Source organism: Petaurus breviceps, unplaced genomic scaffold, assembly GCF_028583685.1.
Source record: "Petaurus breviceps papuanus isolate PSGF00001 unplaced genomic scaffold, PetGlider_PUasm1.0 164, whole genome shotgun sequence".
Classification (NCBI taxonomy): Eukaryota; Metazoa; Chordata; class Mammalia; order Diprotodontia; family Petauridae; genus Petaurus; species Petaurus breviceps.
In genome coordinates, this window is record NW_027185735.1 from 4,505,043 (window position 1) to 4,528,639 (window position 23,597).

A 23,597-nucleotide genomic window follows, 5' to 3' on the forward strand; every position below is an offset into this window, starting at 1 on the left:
TTTCAGAGGTCAGGAAGGGAGAGTGAGATTGACTTACTTCTTACTCTGCCATCTTGGCTCCTTGAAATCAATGCCTATTTTTTAAATGCCTTTTTTAATGTTGTTGATAATTAGGCTCAGGTTTATAGCAGATTATGCCATTTGAATTACAGTTTGACTTCCTTTGCTTTTCAGGATATACTCTTCAATTTCCTTAGGAGTTTTCTAGTGGGTGAAGAGTACCTTTTGTTATTTGACTTTTCTTCCTTTTATATTTAAAGATCATTCTCTTGGTCTTTGTCATGAGTTGTCATTTGATTGGACCTATTAAATTTAATCACTTTGTATCTTGAATTTTGAAGCATAAAGATGTTTTGTTTTGTTTTTTTCCTGAAGTTGATCCATGCATTTCTTCAGTTGGTGCTTTTTTCTGTACTTTAAAGCTCTGGACAGTTTTATTTTCCTACATTCATTATGATATTCAGGTATTTTAATTTGTCATATTCTACTGGGCAAACATATGTTTCCCATAGTAAGCTATTTGTAAGCATCCTGTCTTCAAAGTTAAGGGCTTTGACATGTAGAAGTAATGTGTTTGTTTAACATGGTGCTTTTTCCCTCTTATCTGCTAGATTTTCCTTCACTTCAGGATTTGTGTGTCCATTAATTTATCTTCATTTCTTTGGACAACATCTGAGTGTTTGTTTGTTTTTTTAGTATGCTACTTTATTTTTAGAAATTTTGCTCTAATTTCTGACCAATATTAACTAGCAATTTCTTTTTATGCATTTTATTTCTCTTTTGATTCATTCTGGAAATTATTATTGTTTCAATCTTGGTTGAGATTGCCCAGTTTTCTGTGTTTAATTGGTTTACTTTTTTGTCTTGTGTTATTTGTTGAGTGCTACATAATTTCTTTTCTTTCTGATTTTAGGATTCTCTCTGTTGATTTATTTGCTTGCTCTCTGGATTTTTATTATAAGTTTTTCCTCTTGTCTTTGGAATTTCAGATCATTTCCTCTTATATTTCCTTGTTACTCACTTTCTGATTCTTTCTTCCTTTCCTTGCTTTTTTTTTTTTTTTGCTTTTTAGAGGGGCAATTGGGATTAAGTGACTTGCCCAAGGTCACATGGCCAGTTTTGTGTTAAGTGTCTGAGGCCAGATTTGAACTCAGGTCCTCCTGACTCCAGGGTCGGTGCTCTATTCACTGTACCACCTAGCTGCCCCTCTTCCTTTCCTAATAGGTATCTCACTAGAGCTATACTGCAAAACTGCTTTAGCCTCTTCTCATTATGGTGAATTTTGGTTTCCACTAGCCTTTGTCCCTGACTTTAGCCTCTGTGATAGTGGAACTGGCCCCATCTGGGTTTCACCTGCCTTTCCTTTAGGCCTAGGGTTTCCATCCATACTAGTCCTCTTCCCTAGTTCCTCCCTTTGCTTTTTTCCTAAACTGAAGTAGCTTCTCTTGCTATTTTTAGATTTGGATGTGGATGAGGAACATGTTATATATAGGACTTCTTCAAAATTGAGATGGGGGAGAGGGTGGGCTAAGCTGGACTTCATAAGAAGAATGTAACACATACCCTCTCCTCTCCTCCTCAGGTGCTTAGTCGGAATCAGGTTGCAGGATTAAGGACTGGCAGGGAGTGAGTTTTGTTTGCCCATGAAATCTCTGTAATGAGAGAAGATCCCAATATGGGGGCTCCAGACACAAGACTGCAAGTTTATTTGTGATCCCTGATGCGATCAGTCTAATCTGGTACAGAGGGTTAGGAGAGGGCAATCAGTAAGAATTTTAAGGCTTAGCATTTTCCAATGTTTATTCTTAAGAATTTTACCTGGTTGTGCTTCACTTGTTGTACTGTGTATTCAACTGCTCCCTGTCTAGTTCAGAGTTCCTCTTTGAGGGGTTTTATATTGTTCTTTTCTTTTTTGAGAATTAGGGAGGACTGAGGAAAGTATTGAGCCCATCATATTTTTAATCATGTGACTTGGAAGTTCTTTCATTTCATTTTTTTTTTAAAGCAATCGGGGTTAAGTAACTTGCTCAAGGTTACACGGCCAGTTATTTCTGGGTGTGGTGCTGAGTATCTGAGCCCGGATTTGATCCAGGTCATCCCGACACTGGAGCCGGTGCTCTTACTGGCTGAGCCACCTGGCCGCCCCTAAGCAATCGGGGTTAAGTAACTTGCTCAAGGTTACACAGCCAGGTGTTTCTGGGTGGGTGCTAAGTGTCTGAGCCCGGGATTCGATCTCCAGGTCTTCTCAACACTGGAGCTGGTGCTCTTACTCACTGTGCTACCTGGCTGTCTTTCATTTAATTTTGCTATTAGCTGTCACTGTCCTTGATATTTGACAAAATTAAAAAAATTAATTCTTGATCCTGAGCATTGTGGTGAGTTCTTGAAATCTTTATTGCCTAGGAGTCAGCAGCGGGTATATTATTTGAATTTGAGAATTCTGAGCTGCAGGGAGACAAACAAATCAGGTGTCTGCACTTAAGTTGAGAATCAATATGATAAGTTTTGGGAAGCAAAAGCCATCAGGATGTCTAGAAAGAGGCAAACCAGCCCAGATCAAAAATTGAGCAAGTCAAAAATTCCACACTGATCAGTATTGGGATAGAGCCTGAGAGTGGCAACTATATTTCTATCCTAGGTGAGATAGGGAGCTTCTGTCTCAAAAAAACCCAATTCTTATTTATGAATGAAAATTATGTCCTAAGATATAGATTCTTGAATCCTGCACTTAACATTGATTTGAGGAACTTTTAGTAGATCTATTACTAAGTAGTTTTTAGGTAAATACAATTCAGAGCTCTGGCAAGCTTGACAATTTAAAGAATAAGTAATCAAAAACAATGTTAATTATTTCTCCCTTCCATTTATTGAACTTAACATTTAGCACATTTCATTATATTATTTATTTCCTTGCTGTTCAACATGCTTTTAAATCAGTATTCAAATTGTATCCCAAATAATATTCTTATATTTCATAGAGTAAGTACAGTCTGTCCTTTCTTGTCCAAATAATTCTGAATGGCTGTTTGGGGGTTTGATATCTAGAAAAATATTATTATTTTTCCTTTTAATCTAGGAGTGTCCAATATGTTATTTACTAGAGTCAACTGTGGAGATTGGTCTAATGTCTGTACAAAGCAAAATGTCACTGAATATCCTGTCGTAAAGATATTTAAGGAAGGAGAGAAGCCAGTAATTTATACTGGTATGCTAGAAACTGAATATCTCCTAAAATTCATAAGATTGTAAGTAATAATACACTTCATTATTGGAATGGCATAATATCCTAAAGAAATGGGAGAATTTTAGGCAGATATAATTTCTAATTATAAGTGAATTGATTATGAATTTTTTAATTGTAATTTTGAGTGAATAGAGAAAACTAACAGAATAACTGAACAGAAAAGGAGAGATTCCATAGACATATTTCTCACATTTCAACATCTTGTAGTCATTATAAGGAGTCTATATATTATTAAAAGCTGCCTGAGTTTCAAAATAATAATGCTTGGTTGTGTCTACAAAAAGTGTAATTTATTTTTGATAGGCTGAAATATTACTTTAAAATAATTTAGAATATGGTTGTATGTATCATTCAGAAACAGAATTTCATGTCCAGTGAAGATAGTGACTGTTGAAGAAGCAGAAGAATATTTAAATGGGGAATTATTTAAAGAATTAACATCCTATTCTAGTGTGTCAGTTCTGGGAATATTTAGCTCAAGCATGACAAAAGGTAAATTTAAGTCCTTAGTTATCAAATGTATTTTTGAAAAATTGTTTGCTATTTATCATTACTATTTATTAATGACATAATATTTGAAAAGTTTTTTGTGAAACAAAGTGCACTATAAATGCTGCCTATTATTTTAAAAATGCCTTTTCACTCTAAAATTGAAGCACTTCTCCATAAAATATTTTAAAATGCATCTGTAAAATATTGCCAGTTTTCTGTTTTTAAAATTTTTAATAATTTTTATTTAATAATAAATTTAAAATAATAATATACTAAATAAAATATTTAATACTATTTAATAAAAATAATTTTAACAATAGCAATAATATTGCTCTCTTTAATCTAGTAGACTTATAAAAATATTTTTCTATTAAGACTTGCACTTGTACTTATACACTTGTACTAGATACTTGCAATATTTGCCTTTTCAAACCCTATCTTCAAATGCCTATTAATGTCATTTTGGGCCTTAAGTACTCAGCATATATTTGAAAATTTTCCAGCTTTGTTTGGGGACTGGCAAAGTTTGCATTCTACTGGCATCGACTTTGAGAAGCTAGAATAACTTACATATCATGATGAGAGATTGGAAGAATAAACATTGATTTTTGTTACCTTAAAGAGAAAAATTAATAATTTATTGTAGTTTTAAGTCAAGGAATACAATGTCATACCATAACTTGTGAATTTTCAATATATTGTACCAAGCATTTAAAAAATTTGAGAACAGTTCATTTTTATTACACAATATTTCGTATTTGACTCATTCTCAAATTTTTGTTTTTAATGGGTTTTTTATTTGGGTCAATGGATATGTGGTCACAGGTCAGCATTGTGAAAGATAGGAAGGGGAATAGCAACTGATTAGAACAAACAGATAGAAAAGAGTAAAGTAATATATATATTAGGGTCAATATTTTTTGGTACAAAAAGTAGTTAAACCTCTGGGTATGTTAATATAGTATTAAAAATGTTCTGTTAAAAAGTCTTTAAGATATCAATATTCATATATCTCTAATTTTCTCTTGTTTGTGTAGAGAAATATACATTTTTATAAATCAGTTCATCAAATTTATAGTCTAACAATTTTAAAGAGCACATTTTAAAATTTTGCATATTTTTTGTTTATAGAAAAAGAAAATTTCATTGAAGCAGGAAACAGTCTAAAAGGTTATATCATCACAGGATTCTATTCTGAAGAGGATGCTTTAATCCTGTAAGATTTTTGCTTCCTTCAGTTTTAATAAATAATTGAAAATCAAAAATTTTTCATAATCCCCATGGGTACATAATTGTTCAGCGAACAGTTGAACACAAAATAATAGTATAGTATGCTATTTATCCCAAAGTTTGGATTTCTCCAAAAAAATTTGGAAGGTAGTGGTAAACTGATAAACTGGATGTTAGATACTTTACATGGTCTCTTAATTCTGTTATAATAATTTTTTCCTTTTATCTTGACCACTCTTTCTATAACTAATATCATATACAAACAATGATCATGCTTTACCTATGCTACTGATGAAAATACTAAACCTTGGGCTGAAGATTTCTATAGATTATCATATAAATCCTCTCTCTTTTGACAAATCACTTTATAATATGTCTTTGATATTTTAGGCAATTACATACTCATTTAGAATGTGACCTGGGCTTAAGATTTTAAATATATTTTTTGTTTGTGAGGAGTTTTTGGGGGTGGTATTTGGGTTACTCATATCATAATGTCTGTACTTTTTAAAAATATTAATTAGTAGTTTGCATATGACTTGGGAAAGGTCATATAGAACCTCATTGCTGTCTCATTCAGATCACTGCAATTTTTTCCCATTTAATTTCGAATTTTGAGTAGAGGGTAGTAATCAGAAATAGGTGATGTTCTTTTCTCAGCCTGAAGAGTCTTTAGGTCAGAAAGGTATGATAGCTATTTTTTTTTTTGCCAGTATGTGGAAAGGCAGGTATATAATATAGAAGAGAATTTGGAAAACCAGGCTGAGATTATATTTGTTGCTTCTTCTGAATCTACCAGGCCTTCCAGTCTCCCAAAATCAAGCAATTAGAAGTTTGTCTAGCATTTTATTTGTTTTTCCTACTGATTAGAGTTTCCCATTTGCTTGATCCTGTCATGGTATTCCGATTTTGATTTTACATACTTACAATGTCTTGTTTATTAAAATAAGCTTACTATGTCTGTTCACAGGTCAAAGAAATATGCAGTGACTCTTCCAGCACTACTGCTTGCCAGACACAAAGAAGGGAAAATAGATAGTGTTTTACTCCCTACTTCTGATGCTAAGAGTATAGTTCAAATAATAAAAAGTGCATTGTTGGAAATATTTGTGAGTATATTTTTATAGAATCAATGGTATTTGAAATCAGGAAAACTAAATCTAAAAAGAAAAGATTTCTCTCTACATCTTTATGCTCTTCTAGCTTTTTTACTGGCTTTGACCACTGAACTAAAGCCTAGCTGTTATATATTATTATTAAACTTACATAAATACAACTTCCTAATCCACTACCAAATTTAATATACATTTGGATAATTTGTAAGGCTAAAATTATTGTTAGTTAATAGAAGTACGTGGTATAAGTTTTCATGGTAAAATAACATACTTCCTTGACAAAACAGCTATTACTACATTGTTAGAGAAAAATTGATAAGGGCAACTACCACCAAAAAAAAAGAAAACCACCACCAACAAACTCTACAACATGAGGCAACATGTAGGAAGAGGAAATCATTAAAGCATGAAGACAATGGTCAGGGGAAGAGATATGAGAGATAGAAAGAGGGAAAGGAGAAGGATTCATCTGGATTAAATGAAAAGGAAAAAAACTTTTAAAAGTACATGTTTTGTTTTGTTATGTTTTTTAAGGGAAAGGCTATGTAAGAAGATTGCAGAAAGAAAATTGTGTTCAAATGTATGAGAAGTTTCCTTACTATAAGTTTCCATATGAACCATGAATACAATTATAGATCTGCTCTGAAAAAGTCAGTTTGGGTATTAAGTAATACATTAACATTATTTCAGTAGCCTTGAGCAACATCACATGCTTCACTTTCTACAAATTTCCAAAAAAAAGTTTTTCTCTTTTAATTAGTAGTAAAAAATATTGTATGGTTTAATATTGTCACATTTTCTCTAGTTATTCTTAATCCAGGGACATTGGAGTAGATAAAATTTTAATCATCTCTTCATTTATTTATGATTCTCTTAAAAGCCCATTATAAGATATTACCAAGCACTAAGTGATATTTTACTTTACTTAAAAATAGAGACTTAAAAAAATTTGAAAATTTCAACATTAAAATTTATTTTCCTTGAGAAATTAATATTAGAAAAGTTAATAATTTGAACATTAAGATAAATTTGCCATTTTAATGTGTTTATTTGTTATGTGTGGATTAGTATTTTTGCTCCTAGATCTTCTAGATGAACCTTATAACAGCATATTAAATTGGAAAGAGATTATTAGAATTTAATGTTATCATCATATTCTTCCTGTTAACTAAGAAAAGCTCTTTATCAGTGATTTTATTTTTAAATATCAATATTTTACTTTTTTTTTTGCTTTTTTTTTGGAGGGGGAAAGGCAGGGCAATTGGGGTTAAGTGACTTGCCCAAGGTCACATGGCTAGTAAGTGTTAAGTGTCTGTGATAGTAATGGAATATAAAGTTCCCCCTGTTTTGGCTTGGTTTTCAAATTGATTGTGTTAAAACCCAGAGCTTGTTAATCCCACCTGTGGGATGGACTTGTTGATGTAAAAAGAGAGTCCTGAACTGGGAGGAGCTGGTGATGTAGATTTTGGAGAGACAAGAGAGAGGCAGAAGAACTTTTTGGAAGCAGCACCCTCGTGGAGGCAGAGAGAGACTTGAGAGGATTGCTGAGTGCCACTTTGAATTGCCCTGGACTTTTGAGACCTGCCCCCGCAGCTGCCAAGGACTGAGGAGACATGGCTGTTTTGCTGGTACTTTGTCTGTTTTGATGTTGTTTTGCCAGATTTGTCCACTGGTGAAAGACAGTCCTTTTGTTGAAGAAGTCCTGGAACCTGGCTGTTGGCTAAGAGCTCCTGAGACTGTCCTGCAGACAGAGTGAATACTGTCCACTGGTGAAGGACAGTGCTGTTGTTGCAGGGGTCTGGGAACCTTTCTGTTGGTTCAGAGCTACTGAGACTGTCCTGCAGACAGAGAGTGAATACTGTCCACTGGTGAAGGACAGTGCTGTTGTTGCAGGGGTCTGGAAACCTTTCTGTAAACATACAACAAGAAAATCCTTCTTCAGGGCTTTTGAACCAACAGAAAGGTTCCCAGACCCCTGCAACAACCACACTGTCCTTCACCAGTGGACAGTATTCACTCTGTCTGCAGGACAGTCTCAGGAGCTCTTAACCAACAGCCAGGTTCCAGGACTTCTCCAACAACAGGACTGTCTTTCACCAGTGGACAAATCTGGCAAAACAACATCAAAACAGACAAAGTACCAGCAAAACAGCCATGTCTCCTCAGTCCTTGGCAGCTCCGGGGGCAGGTCTCAAAAGTCCAGGGCAATTCAAAGTGGCACTCAGCAATCCTCTCAAGTCTCTCTCTGCCTCCACGAGGGTGCTGCTTCCAAAAAGTTCTTCTGCCTCTCTCTTGTCTCTCCAAAATCTACATCACCAGCTCCTCCCAGTTCAGGACTCTCTTTTCACATCAACAAGTCCATCCCACAGGTGGGATTAACAAGCTCTGGGTTTTAACACAATCAATTTGAAAACCCAGCCAATACAGGGGGAACTTTATATTCCATTACTATCACAGTGTCTGAGGTCAGATTTGAACTGAAGTTCTCCTGACTCCAGGCTGGTGCTCTATTCACTGTGCCACCTAGCCACCCCTAAATATCAATATTTTAAATACTAATATCATCAATATTAATTTTAATATGTTGAAGTGCTAATTCAGCATTGTTTTATTTGAGATAATGTGAATAGATGTTAATGACATCTTTAAAAATGAAACATGAGTTTTATAATCAGTGGTCAATGTATATACTACATAGGAAATTTTGCAATTAAATAAAACCTCCATTTAAACCATATGTTTGACTAAATGTAAACTTGTAAGAGCAGATTGTATTGTATTCATCAATTTTATGTATGATAATCTCCTATTCCTTTTCCTCCTTTTTTCCTTTCTTCTATCTTCCCACCCCCTTTCCCCTCATTCCTCTCTTTCTTTCTTGTTTTTCTTCTGTTTGTTTTTGCATTTAACAGCCAGAAATAACAGTGGAAAATCTTCCCATCTATTTGAGACTTAAGAAACCATTACTTATTTTGTTCAGAGATGGCAATTTAAATCACAAGGATGAAATAGAAATGTTAACGGTAGTAAAGGAAAAACACCTGGAAACACTCATCCCTTGCTGGTTAAATCTGTAAGGATATCATGACATATTTCTTATTTTTACTATAACTATCTTGGAGAAAATATCATAATTATGTATCTTGGAGAAAATATTATAATTAAGTTTTTACCACATGAAAAAATATACCAGAGCTTTCCTATTTGGTGTCTATTCTGTGGGAACAGGTCATAACTGAAATAATACATTAGCAAAGCATTTTTGGTATTTAAATGAATAATACTAGTATGAATTATGCCTTACCAATAGAGTTATGATAGGTTCTAATATATTTATAACCTGTAGCTTTTTTAAATTTTATGATATTTTCTTTACAGATATGATATACATTATAGTATATTAGTATAATCAACATATTATAATCACCTCATTCATTTTAAGCAGATAAAATATTTCATTTTTAGCTTATTAGAGATGAGGGCATTTAAACTATTTTAGTAGATTCTTTTGACTGATATAATTGTTATGAATTGGTTCTTGAGTTATATAGCCTACTTGAAGAAAAATGAAAATTTTTTCAATTGAAAATAGAAGAAAAAATCAATTTAAATAAAATAGAAGAAAAATGGAAAAAATAGGGTATTTATTTTTCTAACTTTTTATTAACCATAATATCTCAGAATGAAGTATTATATTTACATAGCATGAAACCACAGCATGTTTTGTTTCTGAGAAAAACCAGATAACTAGTTTTCTTTTCTGGTCTCCTTAGCCTTATTACTGGTCTGTTTCCTTCTTTTTATTCTAAAGAACATGCACATATTGTTTTAAAATTCATAAAATGGATGTAATCTTCTGTTTATTTGAAAGTATTTGATTTTTGAGCCAACAGGTGTTTCTTCTGATTCATGGCTGACTTTTGAACAGAAATTATTGGCCATGGAAATAATTGAATAATTTTGGACTTGATTTTTTAAAAATCTTTTTTAAAAAAAATGTTTTTTCCTCACCAAAAGAGCACATTATTCTATGTTAAAAAATATTTCCCCAACAATATTAGGCACCACATGTATTTCTTCCTAGAAGTTACAGAAGGCCATATTCTCCAGAAAATTTTACAGTAGGTCTTTATCATAAGCAGAAATTATTAGTATCATACAGATTTGAAATTTAATTTCAATCAAAATATAACCTTGGCATTTTGTTTTAGCAATAAAATGTTAACGTTTTGAATTGTTCATTTTTATAGTAAGACCACTCCTGCAGGGAGAGGAATACTGAAAGCTTACTTCAAGCACCTGCCTCCACTGCCACTTCTTGTTTTAGTGGATCTCCATTTACGGGGCCAAGTATCTGCATTTCCATTTGATCAAACTATAAATGAAAAAAACATTTTGTTGTGGCTTCAGAGATTAGAAGCAGGATTAGAAAGTCCTATCAGTAAGTATTCAGATTTATATGGTACATAGAGCTGTGAATTTTTTTCCATGGGGTTTAAGTCCACATTTGATTTTTAAAGCCCTTTATATCTGAACCCCAATTTATATTTCCACTCTCATTAGACATTGCTCCCCTTCCTGAATTCTACTGACCAGCCAAAGTGGCCTCTTCCCTCTATTCCTCATGTATGACATTCCGTTTCCCATCTCTGTGCTTTTAACTATCCTCTCATAACGGGAATGCACTTCTGCCTCACCTCCACCTCAAAGAATCCCTCACAACCTTCAGGACTTTGTTCAAAGGCCATGTTTTACATGAATCTTTTCCTGGTAACCCCTTACTGCTATTTTTCTCTCCCTCTTTACCTTGTATTTATTCCATATTTATTCTGTACTTATATGTTGTTCCTCCTCCTTCTCCCCTGCCTCCCATTAGAATTTAAGTTCCATGAGAACAGGAACAGTGTCATTTTTTTTTCTTATTCCAGTGCCTTGAATATAATAGGCACTAAAAGTTTGTTCATTTATTGAGTAGATCTGAGGCATAGATAATAATACCAAGAAACTTACATTAGGGTAACATAAGAACTTGCTAAATGACTTGGAGTAACTAATGACTCACTCTATATATAGAGAAAAGTTACCAGATAATTTCCAACTCATTTATAAGGACCTAAAGTCAGCATGGTATAGGGAATAGAAAGCTGTCCTCAGAACAAGGAAGATCTGGGTTCTAGTCCTGCCTAAGACATTGGCTGTGTGGCCCTGAGTACCTCACTTCTTCTGTCTGCCTAGGCAGTTACCTGACCCTACAGTCTGCAGAACAGGTGATGGTCTGCATTGGTAGAGGGAGTTTCCTCATCTACTATTCCCCTACACCAATGAAATAATATATCCAGTCCCCATCCCTATCCTTTGTAAGGACCACCATAAAGTTACATGTTTACTGAACACCAAAACTGTTCAGTTAGTATATGATTGGCCATACCAGTGGTAGTCGGTAATGTAACACTACAGCCACATTTGTAATCTGTTAACAAAGGAGCCACATGGCATATTTTCTGATATAATATGATATAATGGGCAATTAAGTGGAGCAGTGGATAGAGCACCTGATCTGGAGTTAGGAGAATTTGAGTTCAAATCTAGCCTCAGACACTTATGACCCTGTACAAGTCACTTAACCCCATTTACCTCAGTTTCCTCATCTGTAAAATGATCTAGAGAAGGAAATGGCAAACCACTCCAGTATCTTTGCTAAGAAAACCCCAAATGTGGTCACAAAGACTCAGGTACAACTGAAACAACTGATGGCAACAAAAACAACATCAACAATATGACATAATGCTACAATATAATATATGGTAACATTTGATGTAATTTAATTTAGCATAACAGTATAATGCAGTGTGATACAATACAATATAATTAATATGATATGGAAATTGGAGTTCTTAGAGAGCCTTAAATTTGTGTATAAAACTATAGGCAGCCCCAGGGCTTAAGTCTTATTATAACTAATCTGTTTTTACAAGATAATTTGGGAAATTTTATTCACATTTGGAATGCTCTGATGTCAAAATCAGACAATTCAGGCAAAGGTGCAGAGGTTTTCCCTAGTGAATTTTAAATTCATTCTTTATATAGAACCCAACTTCAGTGAAAGTATTGTTTAGAGATTTTTCTTAGATTTTATAACAGATGTGAATTTAAAGCAGAATATTAAGTAACTAGTATGATAAGTTTTGAGAAGATATTAAGATTAGGATTTCCTGCACTTCATGTCCATGTTTGTATTGCCAACTCAGTCATGGACTTTACAAAGTCTGTTTTTTAAAACCTCCTTATGCATTAAACATTTGTGGAAAAGTTAGACTCTCTTACTAACAAGTTTACTATCAGTAATTTTTACCTGAACAAAAGATGGCTTGTGAGCATCTTTAAAAAGAGAAATGGTGATCATTAAGAGCCAAAAAGATTTCATTAAGATTATGCCAGAATAATCTAATTTTCTTTTTTGACAAGGTTATTAGATTGGTAGATCAGGAGAAGGCTATAGACCTAGGATCATTATAAATTTAGAATTCAGCAAGGCCTTTGATTAAAATCTTTCATGCTAACCTTGTGACAGAATGGGCAGATGTGATCTAGATAGCAGAAAAGTTAGGGGGATTTGAAACTGCTTGGATGGGTAGATCTAATCACTAATATTCTATGTCTGTTTAGAATGCATCTTAAAATTAAGTTTAAAAAGTCATATTAATACTTATAAGATAAGAAGACATGACTAAATAGTTTATCTGAAAAAGATCTGGGGAGTTTGTGGACTTTCAGCTCAATGTGTCAGTAGTGTTATAGGACAGTGAAAAAAGCTATTATAATCTTAGATTTCATTAAGAGAGTAACAACATCCAGTGCTTAGGAAAGAATGATGCCATTGTACTCTGCCATGATCAGACTACACTATGCAATGTTTTGTTCTGTTCTGAGTGCCACATTTTAGGGAGGACAGTGATGTGTTGGCGAGAATCTAGAGGAGAACAACCAGGATAATTAAGCATCTCAAGGTAACACTTTGGAAGGACAGGGTGAAGAACTAAAGATGTTTAATAGATGAAATACAAATCTGAGTATAGGAGTTTACATTTCTCTTTATTATATTTCATTTATTAAATTTGACCCATTGCTCACATCTGAGAGCAATATAATGTGAGAGATTTAACTATACAATAGATAATGTGAAAAAGATCTGGACCTTTTAATGGTCTTCAAGCTCAATATGAGTTAACAGTGTGTCGTTATGGCCAAAAAAGTAGATGTGTTGTTAGACTACTTAAAGAGAAACATACTGTTCATTGTACTCTGTCCAAGTCAGACTACATAGGGAATGTTATGTTCAGTTCTCTGTATTTTAGGAAGGTCATTGACAAACTAGAGCTCATCCAGAGGAAGGCAATCAAGATACTGAAGGGACTGGAGAAAATTCTCTGTGAAGATCATTTGAAGCAATTAGGAATAAAGACTTGAGGAGATATGATATCTTACATAAAGTACTTGAAGATCTGTCATGTAGGAGAGGGTTTAGATTTCTTTTACTTGGACCCTGAAGAACTGATTAGAAACATTGAAAGGAAATTGTAAAAGATAGATATAGAGTCAATTCAAAGAAATATTTATTCATAAATATAGCTCTAAAAGTCAAATGTGAGGGAAAGCCATATATTCTTCTCAAATTGGCAGGGCAGGGACAGAGGCAATTGTGGAAAGATTCCTAGCATTCAGAAGACTACAAATACGCCACAAATACTCTATCAGGGCTTAGGGATGTGCCACTCTACTAAGTGATATATTAATCTCTAGACTTCCCTACCCTAAACAGGAATTCACAAAGGGATCTCAAGAGTTATGTGGAGATCCTAGGCTACGAAAGCTGCCAAGGAAAGTCAAGAGCAAAGTACAGAGGCCAGAGTGAAGGAAGCCACCCCTGGAGTATTCAGGGCAATTGTTGCGTGAACCCCTCAGGACCCATGCCCAGCCTGATTCTTTGCCAAGGTCAGAGTGCAGGAGAGACCTTGGGGACTTCTGGTTGGGTCCAATAAGACACTCCCTACCAAAGCCCAGCAGCACCCAGAGCCTCTCACAAACTCAGAACTGGCTGCCTAAGTGAAAGAACAGTCTCAAGTCATTCTAGGCAGGTCCAGCCCAGCACTCTCAGAAACACCTTCAGAGGCTATCTTGGTCCCCAAAGCATCAGAACCTGCCCTACTCTATCAGAGAAAGTAGACTTGGAGCACTCCAGGCATAGTCCACTTGGGCCCTAGTGACCCCAGCAAATCAGAAAGGGCCTGGGCAAAATCCAACTTGAGCAAGTCCTTGAAACCCTTGGTGAAAGGACACCATGGGAATAACCTCTGAGCTCAGCAGCAAGGGGAAGTACCCTAGGCAGAACCTAACACTAGAATAGCCCCAGAGTTCCTTCAAGGCAGGGCTAGTTCAGTTCACTGTACTCAGGTACCCACAACATTTAGTTGCAGAGCTTGAGCTAATATGAAAAACAAGGAAAAATCCAAACACCATGAGAAAAGAAGATAGTGACCTCACAAATCAGGAAGGATCAACTAAGCATTTATTAAGGACCTACTATGCCTACTATGTATCAGACACTATGCTAAGCAGTAGAGAATACAAAGGAAGGCAAAACAACACAAAAAACTCAGTCCTTGCTCTCAAGGAGCTCTCTAATGGAGCAGATAATATGCAAATAATTATATACAAACAAGATATAGACAGGATAAATTGAGGGTAGTCTGAGTCTTTTTCTTTTTTAAATACACAATAAGAAAAAAAAGAAACATGTGATAAGCTTAAATATTGAAACTTAAATACAAAATAAGGGGGAAAAAGCACATCATGTGTGCAGCAAAATGTAAGAGAGGATTCAAAGGTACCATAGGTAATGTCAATTCTTTATATATATGTATATATATATGTACAGAATAACATGCCATCCAAATATGTAAAGTAAAATGTAATTGATTTTGAGAGATGAATAATAAAACTTTAAAGTAATTGACCTCACTATATCATTTTTGACCTAGATAAACCTGACCCAAAGATAAATAAAAAAGAAATTTAGGAACTGAAGAAAACTTTAGAAAAATTAGAGATAGTGGTGGTTATAGATTAGAAAGGATCAAATACAAATAGGAAAGAATCTATACACTTCTCAGTGATACATGGCACCTTTACAAAAATTTTATAATGCATTGGGGCATTACTTCATAAAAATATGTTGAAAAGTTATAGTAGTAAATGCATTGTTTATTCATCATAATTCAAGAAAAATTAAGTTAAATAAAGGGACCTTAGTGAAAGTATTAAAAGATAATTAGAGACTAAAATAATTCTAAAGAACTGGTCCAGAGTGGGAGTCCTCAAAAAAATATGATGAAACTATTTACTAAAACTTATGGATGGATGCAGGTAAAGCAGTTCTAAAAGGAAATTTTATATCTCTAAATGTTTTCATCCACAGTAGAGAAAAAAAGCAAAAAGACTTGAATTAATAAATAAAATGAGGAAAACCAAATTCTTCATATAAAAAATGAAAAATTGGAAATATAGCAATTGAATAAGAAATGGAATTAGAATATGTTTTGTGTAGTTATATGCTAACAGATATTAGAAGAAATAGAAAATACTTACAAAAATGTACATTATGTACAAAATGTCAACTATGTAAATAAACCAATGTTAGGGGGGAAGTGGATAAATTATAAATGGATGCCCAAACGGGAAAAACCTTCAAGATAGATGAATTCATAAGTGAATAACAAGGCACTTATCTCATTCTATAATCCAAGTATTGTCTTGATAACTGAACCAAGGAGAAACACAGCAGTAAAACAAAACTATGGACCAATATTCCTAATGAACATTTATGCAGAAAATGAAATAAGATACAGTTATCCCTTCCACATCCCAGGGGTAGGGGCACAGTGCCCGTATAATATGAAAATCCATGTAAAATATTTTGGCCTTCCCTTTGTACCAGAGAAGTCTCAATTATTGTGGTATTAAAAGATAAAATATATTTATATATACAATGCTATACATATGCTTTATGCATTTCTGAGTTTCTAAACTTTTTCTGTGTCATTTGCTGACCTTTGCATGTCATCTGCAGCTTCCACAAAACTTCCAAAAAATTCTCATTTAATTTCTTATGCTGACCTGTGATATAGTGAAACCATGATGGGGAAAGTTGTAATGTGGAAGGGATAACTATATTAGCAAGCAGGCTGCAAAAAAAAAAATGTTATACACTATGACTTGGTTGACTTTATGTCAAGAATACAAGATTAGTTAAAAATAAAGAAGAATATAAATATATTAAACCATTTTAATAATATAAATAACAAAAAACATGTGATTTTAGCAGCAGATACTGGAAAAGGCTTTTGTGAAGTCCAGCATTTATTTCTGTTAACAATTCCCCAAATCATCCAAATAAACCTTTTCTTAATAAAGTTAATATTATCTTCATAAATTTTAAAGCAAATGTACTATATAATAATGTAGAAAAATGTACAGTATAGTAATGGAGAAAAATTAGAGAGAGGCCTTTACAGAGAGAGCAGTGATAAAACCAAGGATGACTATTATGCTACTTATACTAATAAGTTAAGTAAAAGAACTTTAGAGAATCATCATAGGCAAAGAAGAAATAAAATCATTGCTTTTTATAGATATAGATAATGTTCTTAGATAACTCTAGAGAATAAAGTAAAATTAATTATAGCAACTCATAACTTCAGCATATAAGATAAATACATGTAAATTCTTAGAATTCTTATATATAACCAGGAAGAAGAAGTAGAAAGAGAAACACAATTCAGGATAACAGCAGACATTATACAATATTGGGAGTGTATCTACCAAGATTAATCCAAGGAATAGGTGAAAATATAAAGCATTATTTGTAGAAATACAGACCTAAGTAAATGGGGAAATATTAATTGCTCTTAAGTAGGTTAAGATAATATAATAGAAATGACAGTACCAGTCCTAAATCAGTTTACTTATTCAATGTCATACCAATCAAACTGCCAGATAGCTATCCAGTTTTCCCAGCAGTTTTTTTTTTTCAAATAATAAGGCCTTTCCCCCATTCCCACACCCCTAGTAATTGGGATTTGGGGACTTATCAATGCTACTGTGGTTGATTCTGTGTGTAGTGAACCTATTCTGTTCTACCAATCAACCTCTTTTTTTATACTTGTACCAAATAATTTCCACGACTATTACTTTATATACTTTAGTACTTTATACAATTTGAGATCTGGTATTGATAGATCTCCTTCCTTCCTACTTTTTTTTCATTGTTGCCTTTTTTATTTTTTTCTTAATCCATATTAATTTTTAAAAATTTTTTTCTAGCTAATTTTTCCAAAAACATAGTTTTTGGCAGTTTAATTGGTATGTGACTTTTTATGCCTAAGTCCAGTTGGAGCTTATCTCGATGTACATGAGAGTTGGTCTAGATATTAAAAAGTCAAATTAAAAATTTAAATAAGAGGAACAAGGAAGAAAACTACCTTTTAGTTTTGTGAATAGGGGCAGAGTGTTTATGACTAAATAAGTGATAGAGAGTATCACACAAGATAAAATGTAAAATTTTGATTATATAAAATATAGGTATGGTACAAACAAATCTAATGTTGTAAAAATTAGAAGAAAAACAAGTAACAGGAAAAATCTTTACAATATTTCTCTAGGAAAGTTCTCTGTGTATGTATATGTGTGTGTGTGTGTATATATATATATGTTTATACATATATTTAAAAATTTATATAATTCAGAGCCATTCTCCAAAATACAAATGATCAAAAGATACAAAGAGCCATTTCTCAGAGGAAGAAATTCAAGCTTTTGAAATCATATGAAAAATTCTCTAAATGACCAATTAGAGAAATACAAAATTAAACAACTTTCATGTTCTGCCTCATACCAATCACTCTGGCAAAGATGACAGAAGAGGAATATGACAAATATTGGAGGGGCTATGAGAAAACAGGTAACCTGTTGGTAGAGCTGTGAATTGATCTGTGAAATTTACATTTTGTAAATTTATATGAAAATATGCTTAGAGAGTTATTAAACTTTGCATATCCTTTAACATACTACATACCCATTAGTAGGCCTATATCCCAAAGAAATAAAAGAAGAAAAGGATTTATAGGTACAAAAATATTTATAGCAATTTTTTTCATGGTAGCCAAAAATGGAAAATTCTTCCATTGGGTAATGGCTGAACAACTTATGGCATATGGATGTAATGCAATATTAGTGTGCCATAAGAAATAATGAAATATTTCTTGAAATAGATAATTTCAAAGGAAACCGGGAAGACCCTTGTGAACTGATAAAGAGCAAAGTGAATAAAACTAAGAAAACAATTTATACAATGAGGACATTTATAGAGAAAAACAACTTTGATCAATGTAGTGATATACCATAAATCCAAGAGAACAATGATTAATAAAACCTGCCATTTACCTCAGACAGAGATGTGAGAATTTAAAATGCAAAAAGAGATGTGCATTTTTGGACATTGGTAGTATAGGAATTTCTTTTGCTGGATAATGTAGCTATTGAGGGATTTTTTAAAAATTGCTCAAGTTGTATGTGATGGGCGTTGTTGATAGTGGAAAGGACAGATTGATTTAAAAAAATTTGCTACTTTAAAAGTTAAAAGTAACTTTAAAATAAATTTTAAAAAAGGAAATGGGCTATTTCCATAAAAAGTTTAGTCTAACTGTCCATCTACATAGGAAAAACTAAATGGGCAAAAAATACCTATTGCTCATAGAGTAATATTTAGTAGAATGTACTCTACAGGTGGACAGCGAACAGGAATCAGATTTGAATAAGAGGAAGAAAACTGATTCTGTTGCTTTTGGGATATATTATAAAGTACTTTTTAAGACACTGAGCTTCTCCCTGAAACAAAAGCTGATCTCTTTAATACGAGTACTTTTTGGTGATTCTGTACAATTATAACTCATGTTGTCTCACAGGTCTTAAAGACTGTTTTAGGTTAAGGGGGTGGGCCTCACTACCTCTCAGCTTGAGAGAAATACTAACAAGAGTTTGTGCCATGACAGCTCCAGATCCCAGAATCACTAAGATAAATAGAGTATTATAAGGTAAGATTATGCCAATCACTGAGGAATGAAATCAGGCGGGTTATCCTTATTCTCAGGAGGGCCAAGCAGGCCATAAGCTTGTTCTCGCCTAGGCCATTTCCCCTGCACCGGCTATCACTTGCCATATTTTGCATGATGATCCAGCAAAGGGGAATGAGGACTGGTCAGACAGGTGGGGAGAGATCTTGGAAAGAGCATCCCTGGTTTATAAATGCTCAGAAAGGAGAATTCAAGAGTAGAAAGTGATAACAGCATCAAATGAATCAGAGTATTAAAGAAGGGTGAAGACTGAGAAAAGACGATCAAATCTGGCAATTAAAGCATCGTTGGCAATTCAGAAAAATCCCATTAAATTGAGGGATGAGTGTGGAACCAGACTGGAAAGTGTTGAGGAGGGAGAGAGGCAATGAGTAAGGCTAATACTTTGTTCTAGGAATTTTACTGAAAGGGGCAAGAAAGATATAGAACAATGGCTTGAGGGAACGATAGGATCTTTTGAAGATTTCTTAGGGATGAGGAGACTTTGGCATGTTTCAAGGAAGTAAAGAAATAACAAGAAGATAAAGAAAAGCTAAACTGTAGAGAGAGAGAGGATGAAGTCAATGTACCTTAGTAGGATTGGCCTTGGCAAAGAAAAGTGCCACTTCGTTATTAGATACCATTATCTTTTTTGAATCACCACTCATTTTGGATTCCCAAAATTATATGCTTTGTTGCAATCAAGGTAGGAAGTTTTAATTGTTTTAACTAAATAGATAGATCCTCCAAAAGAAACTTCCCCAGAAATTATTCTTGTTGTCAAGCTCTGTGTGCTAGTCAGTTGACTGCATTCTTCATTGTACCAGCTTGTTATCCAGCATCCCTCAAAGTATGTATGAAACATGCTGCTTTTACCTTCCTTGTTTGTTTCTTTGGTCCAGACCTGTGAAATGCTGTGAGAAACTTCTAAAAACTCTTTTCATTGATGTTTATCTGTAATTTAGTCTTTTTTTTTTTTTGGAGGGCTTTGGGGTTAAGTGTCTGAGATTGCATTTGAACTCAGGTCCTCCTGACTTCAAGGCAGGCGCAGTTCACTGTGCCACCTAGCTGCACCTGTAATTTAGTCTTGAGAGAGTTGTTAGAACAGAGAGCTATGTTCACACAGAGCTAGTATGTGTCAGAGGGAGGACTTTAAGCCAGCTCTTCCTGACTCCAAAACTGGTCCTCTATCCACTATGCCACAGCACCTCTTGTTGTATCTGGCCCCTTTCTTTCCCATCCTCCAATCAGCTCTCCCTTGTGGAATTTCAAGGTGTGTACTGACCGATCACTGATTTTGGCCTCTGCAAGTTCCTGCTTACCAGAATACCTAACCGTTGACCGGGTGGAGTCCCTTTAAAAGTTGAGGCTTTGCCTGAGATAGGGACTGTACGATTTGGGGAGGGACCCTGTCAGCCAGCCAACATGGCCTTATCAGCCAACATGGCACAAATAAAGGGTTCAATTCTAAATTGTTACTTGGGTCTTGCTTGTGTTTTGGGGTACAACACTCTCACTTTTTTGTTAACACTAGTTTTATTTGTAAAACTTTCCCTAAGCTACCTTTGTAACATTTATTGCCAAACACTTTCATCTTTTGCCAATTAGTTAAGGAGTCAGAGGATCTGGCTTCAGATTCTGGCTATACCTGTGCAACTTTGGGCAAATCACTTAACCTCTCTGGGCCTCAGTTCCCTCATCTGTATAAGGAAGAAATATACTAGATCCCCGCTAATGCCCCTTCCAATTCTGAATTATTTAGCCAAAGATGGGATCTGTTTTGTCTTCAGTTTAACTTAGCTAGTCCTCAACAGAACAGGATTTAGATCATTTTAATATCCTGTCAGCATGTTCAGACCACTAGGCTGCAGTGTTTACCTTTTAAAATTAATGAGTTTCTTTTTTTTTTTTTTTGGCTTTTTGGAGGGCAGTTGGGGTTAAGTGACTTGCCCAAGGTCACACTGCTAGTTTTTGTGTTAAGTATCTGAGGCCGGATTTGAACTCAGGTCCTCCTGACTCTAGGGCCAGTGCTCTATTCACTGCGACACCTAGCTGCCCCAAAATTAATGAATTTCTGAATAATTTGCCTTGCCTGAAGTTTTGTTTTGCTTTATTTTGTTGTATTTTAGTGCAGAGGTCTACAAATTATTTTCTTACCAGTCATCTACCTATTATGTTCAAGAAATATTTTAATTTAATTTAATTATATCATTTTTTAATTTACTACCCTGCCTGTAGGAATCACCAATCTAAAACATTTAATGTTTGGGTAATAATGTCAATGAGTGAAAATATGGCATAGTGAATAAAGGCCAGCTAGTCATGGCACCAGTTAATACCTGGTTTCCAGTCCTGTGTGTGATTCATACTTGCTTGTGACTGTTGTCTAGTCACTTAACCACTCAGTGTCTAAAATAGATTAGTCTCTAATACTATAAATTGAAGAATAAATGCTGATCTACATTAATGGGAGTTCCCTATACTAATGAAATCAAATATCCAGTCCAAAAAAAAAAAAGGTAAAGAGGAAGACCATAAATTTACATTTGTCAATTTTTTTTGTTTTATTATAATCTGATAAATTAATTTATTGAAATAATTTTATTCCTTGAACTTTCAAAAAGTCCTTTCTCAATTTTTTTTTTTTTACTTATGAGAAATGCTTAGATTTGTCTCAAACATCTCTGCTTGCCTAACATTATGGTGAAATTGTTTCTAGAAAGCAGAATTCATTTTTCTTCATTTGGATTTATGTTTTTTTTTTCCTAAATTTTGATTACACATGTAACATATATAGGAAAATGAAATATACATGATCAGAAGTTTGAGATGTAGCCATAATCAATCATTTCCTTACTCAATCTCCTTTATTGCTTTATAGTTCTTCCAAATAGTATTTTTGAAAATTTCAGTTAATTCTGTCTAAAATGGAGACATCTCCATCTTAATGAAGAATTATTGGAGATACAAATAAGAATCAGTTAACTTATGTTATACTTCTAGTTACTAATATGGTTGCAAAAGGAGATGAAACCCCAATCTTATTTCCATCCCCTCCTTCTCTTTCATCTCTTCCTATAGTCATGGAAATAATATCAGCTTTTTTAATCTTGATTTTCCTTTTCACTACATTTAATGCTTAGGTTATCTGAAAAATCAAATCACTTTTCAATTTTCTAGTTTAGTCTGTTCAATATTAAATTTTTGCATACTTACATACATATGATATACTCTTAATGTTGAATAAAAAGTTAGTTGAAAAAATAAGGACTGATAACTAAAGATTTCAAAAAGAAAAAAATTAATCCTAAGAAAACACATTTACCAAGTTTCTTGCTATTAGTGAAAATAAAATGTTTCTTTTGCAAAAATAGCTGAAAATTATAATACCATTAAAAAACTTTTGTGTGCTTTCATTAATTAGCCTTCTAACAACTGTACTTTTAACTATCAACATTATTCTTTTCCTAGCAACTTTATCTGATGAAGAATGGAAGCCACCTCTTCCTGCTTACAATTTTCTTAGCAGAATGGATGCCAGAGTTCCCTACACAGAAATTGCCCAGTTTCCCAAACAGAATATGTTTAGATGTACAAAAACAACTGATCTACAAGGGCAGGACAAGGGACACTAAAGATAAATCTGCAATCAGAATGGAAGCTACTTAAATAATGAAAATGAAACACTGGAAAAAGAACTCCATTTAAAAGACAAAGAAAGATGTTTAAACATAATGATAGTGATTTGTAATTTTCAAAATTTAGTTAACTGCAGAATTTTGAGAAATATGTCAGAGGCTTTTTGACTAATCTGGCATTTGAGTTTATTACCTTAACTAAAAATTATAACTATTTTAAATCCCTGGATAAAATTTATATTCCTTAGATTATTTTTAAATTTAACTTAGTTCTAGTCACTGGAATGTCCCCATCATACCACAGATCAAATATTTATCATTAAATGATCAATTAAATTTCATTGTGTTGGTCTTTTTTTATTATATAGGAAGAAAAAAATAGAATGTAGTAACAATAAAAATTTCTGTAACACTTTATACTTTGCAAAGCTTCTTACATACAGTTTAATTCAAAAAACATTTATCCCCTATTATGAGCAAGGTGTGTACTAGGCTCTGGGGCTATGAAGACAAGAATGACGGCTCTTTCCCTCAAGGTGTTTAAAGTCTCCTGGGGGTGGGGGGGATAGCTAGGTGGCACAGTGAATAGAGCACCAGCCCTGGAGTCAGGAGGACCTGAGTTCAGACACTTACCACTTACTAGCCTGTGACCTTGGACAAGTCACTTAACCCCAATTGCCCTTCCTTCCCCTTCCAAAAAGCAAAAAAAAAA

The 23,597-nt window shown here is 33.8% G+C and overlaps 1 protein-coding gene across 3 annotated transcripts in view; it reads left to right on the top strand.

The window, feature by feature from the left end:
- TXNDC16 (thioredoxin domain containing 16) overlaps positions 1-23,226 on the top strand; it is a 168,476-nt gene extending 145,250 nt beyond the window's left edge. For all 3 annotated transcript variants that reach the window (XM_069082230.1, XM_069082231.1, XM_069082232.1), the window contains 7 exons: positions 3,077-3,245; positions 3,600-3,736; positions 4,868-4,952; positions 5,937-6,075; positions 8,994-9,154; positions 10,332-10,522; positions 22,719-23,226. In XM_069082230.1, coding sequence (XP_068938331.1) covers positions 3,077-3,245; positions 3,600-3,736; positions 4,868-4,952; positions 5,937-6,075; positions 8,994-9,154; positions 10,332-10,522; positions 22,719-22,882 — 1,046 coding nt within the window. In that variant the 3' untranslated portion in view covers positions 22,883-23,226. The remainder of the gene's footprint in view (positions 1-3,076; positions 3,246-3,599; positions 3,737-4,867; positions 4,953-5,936; positions 6,076-8,993; positions 9,155-10,331; positions 10,523-22,718) is intronic.
- Positions 23,227-23,597: the final 371 nt, after the last annotated feature.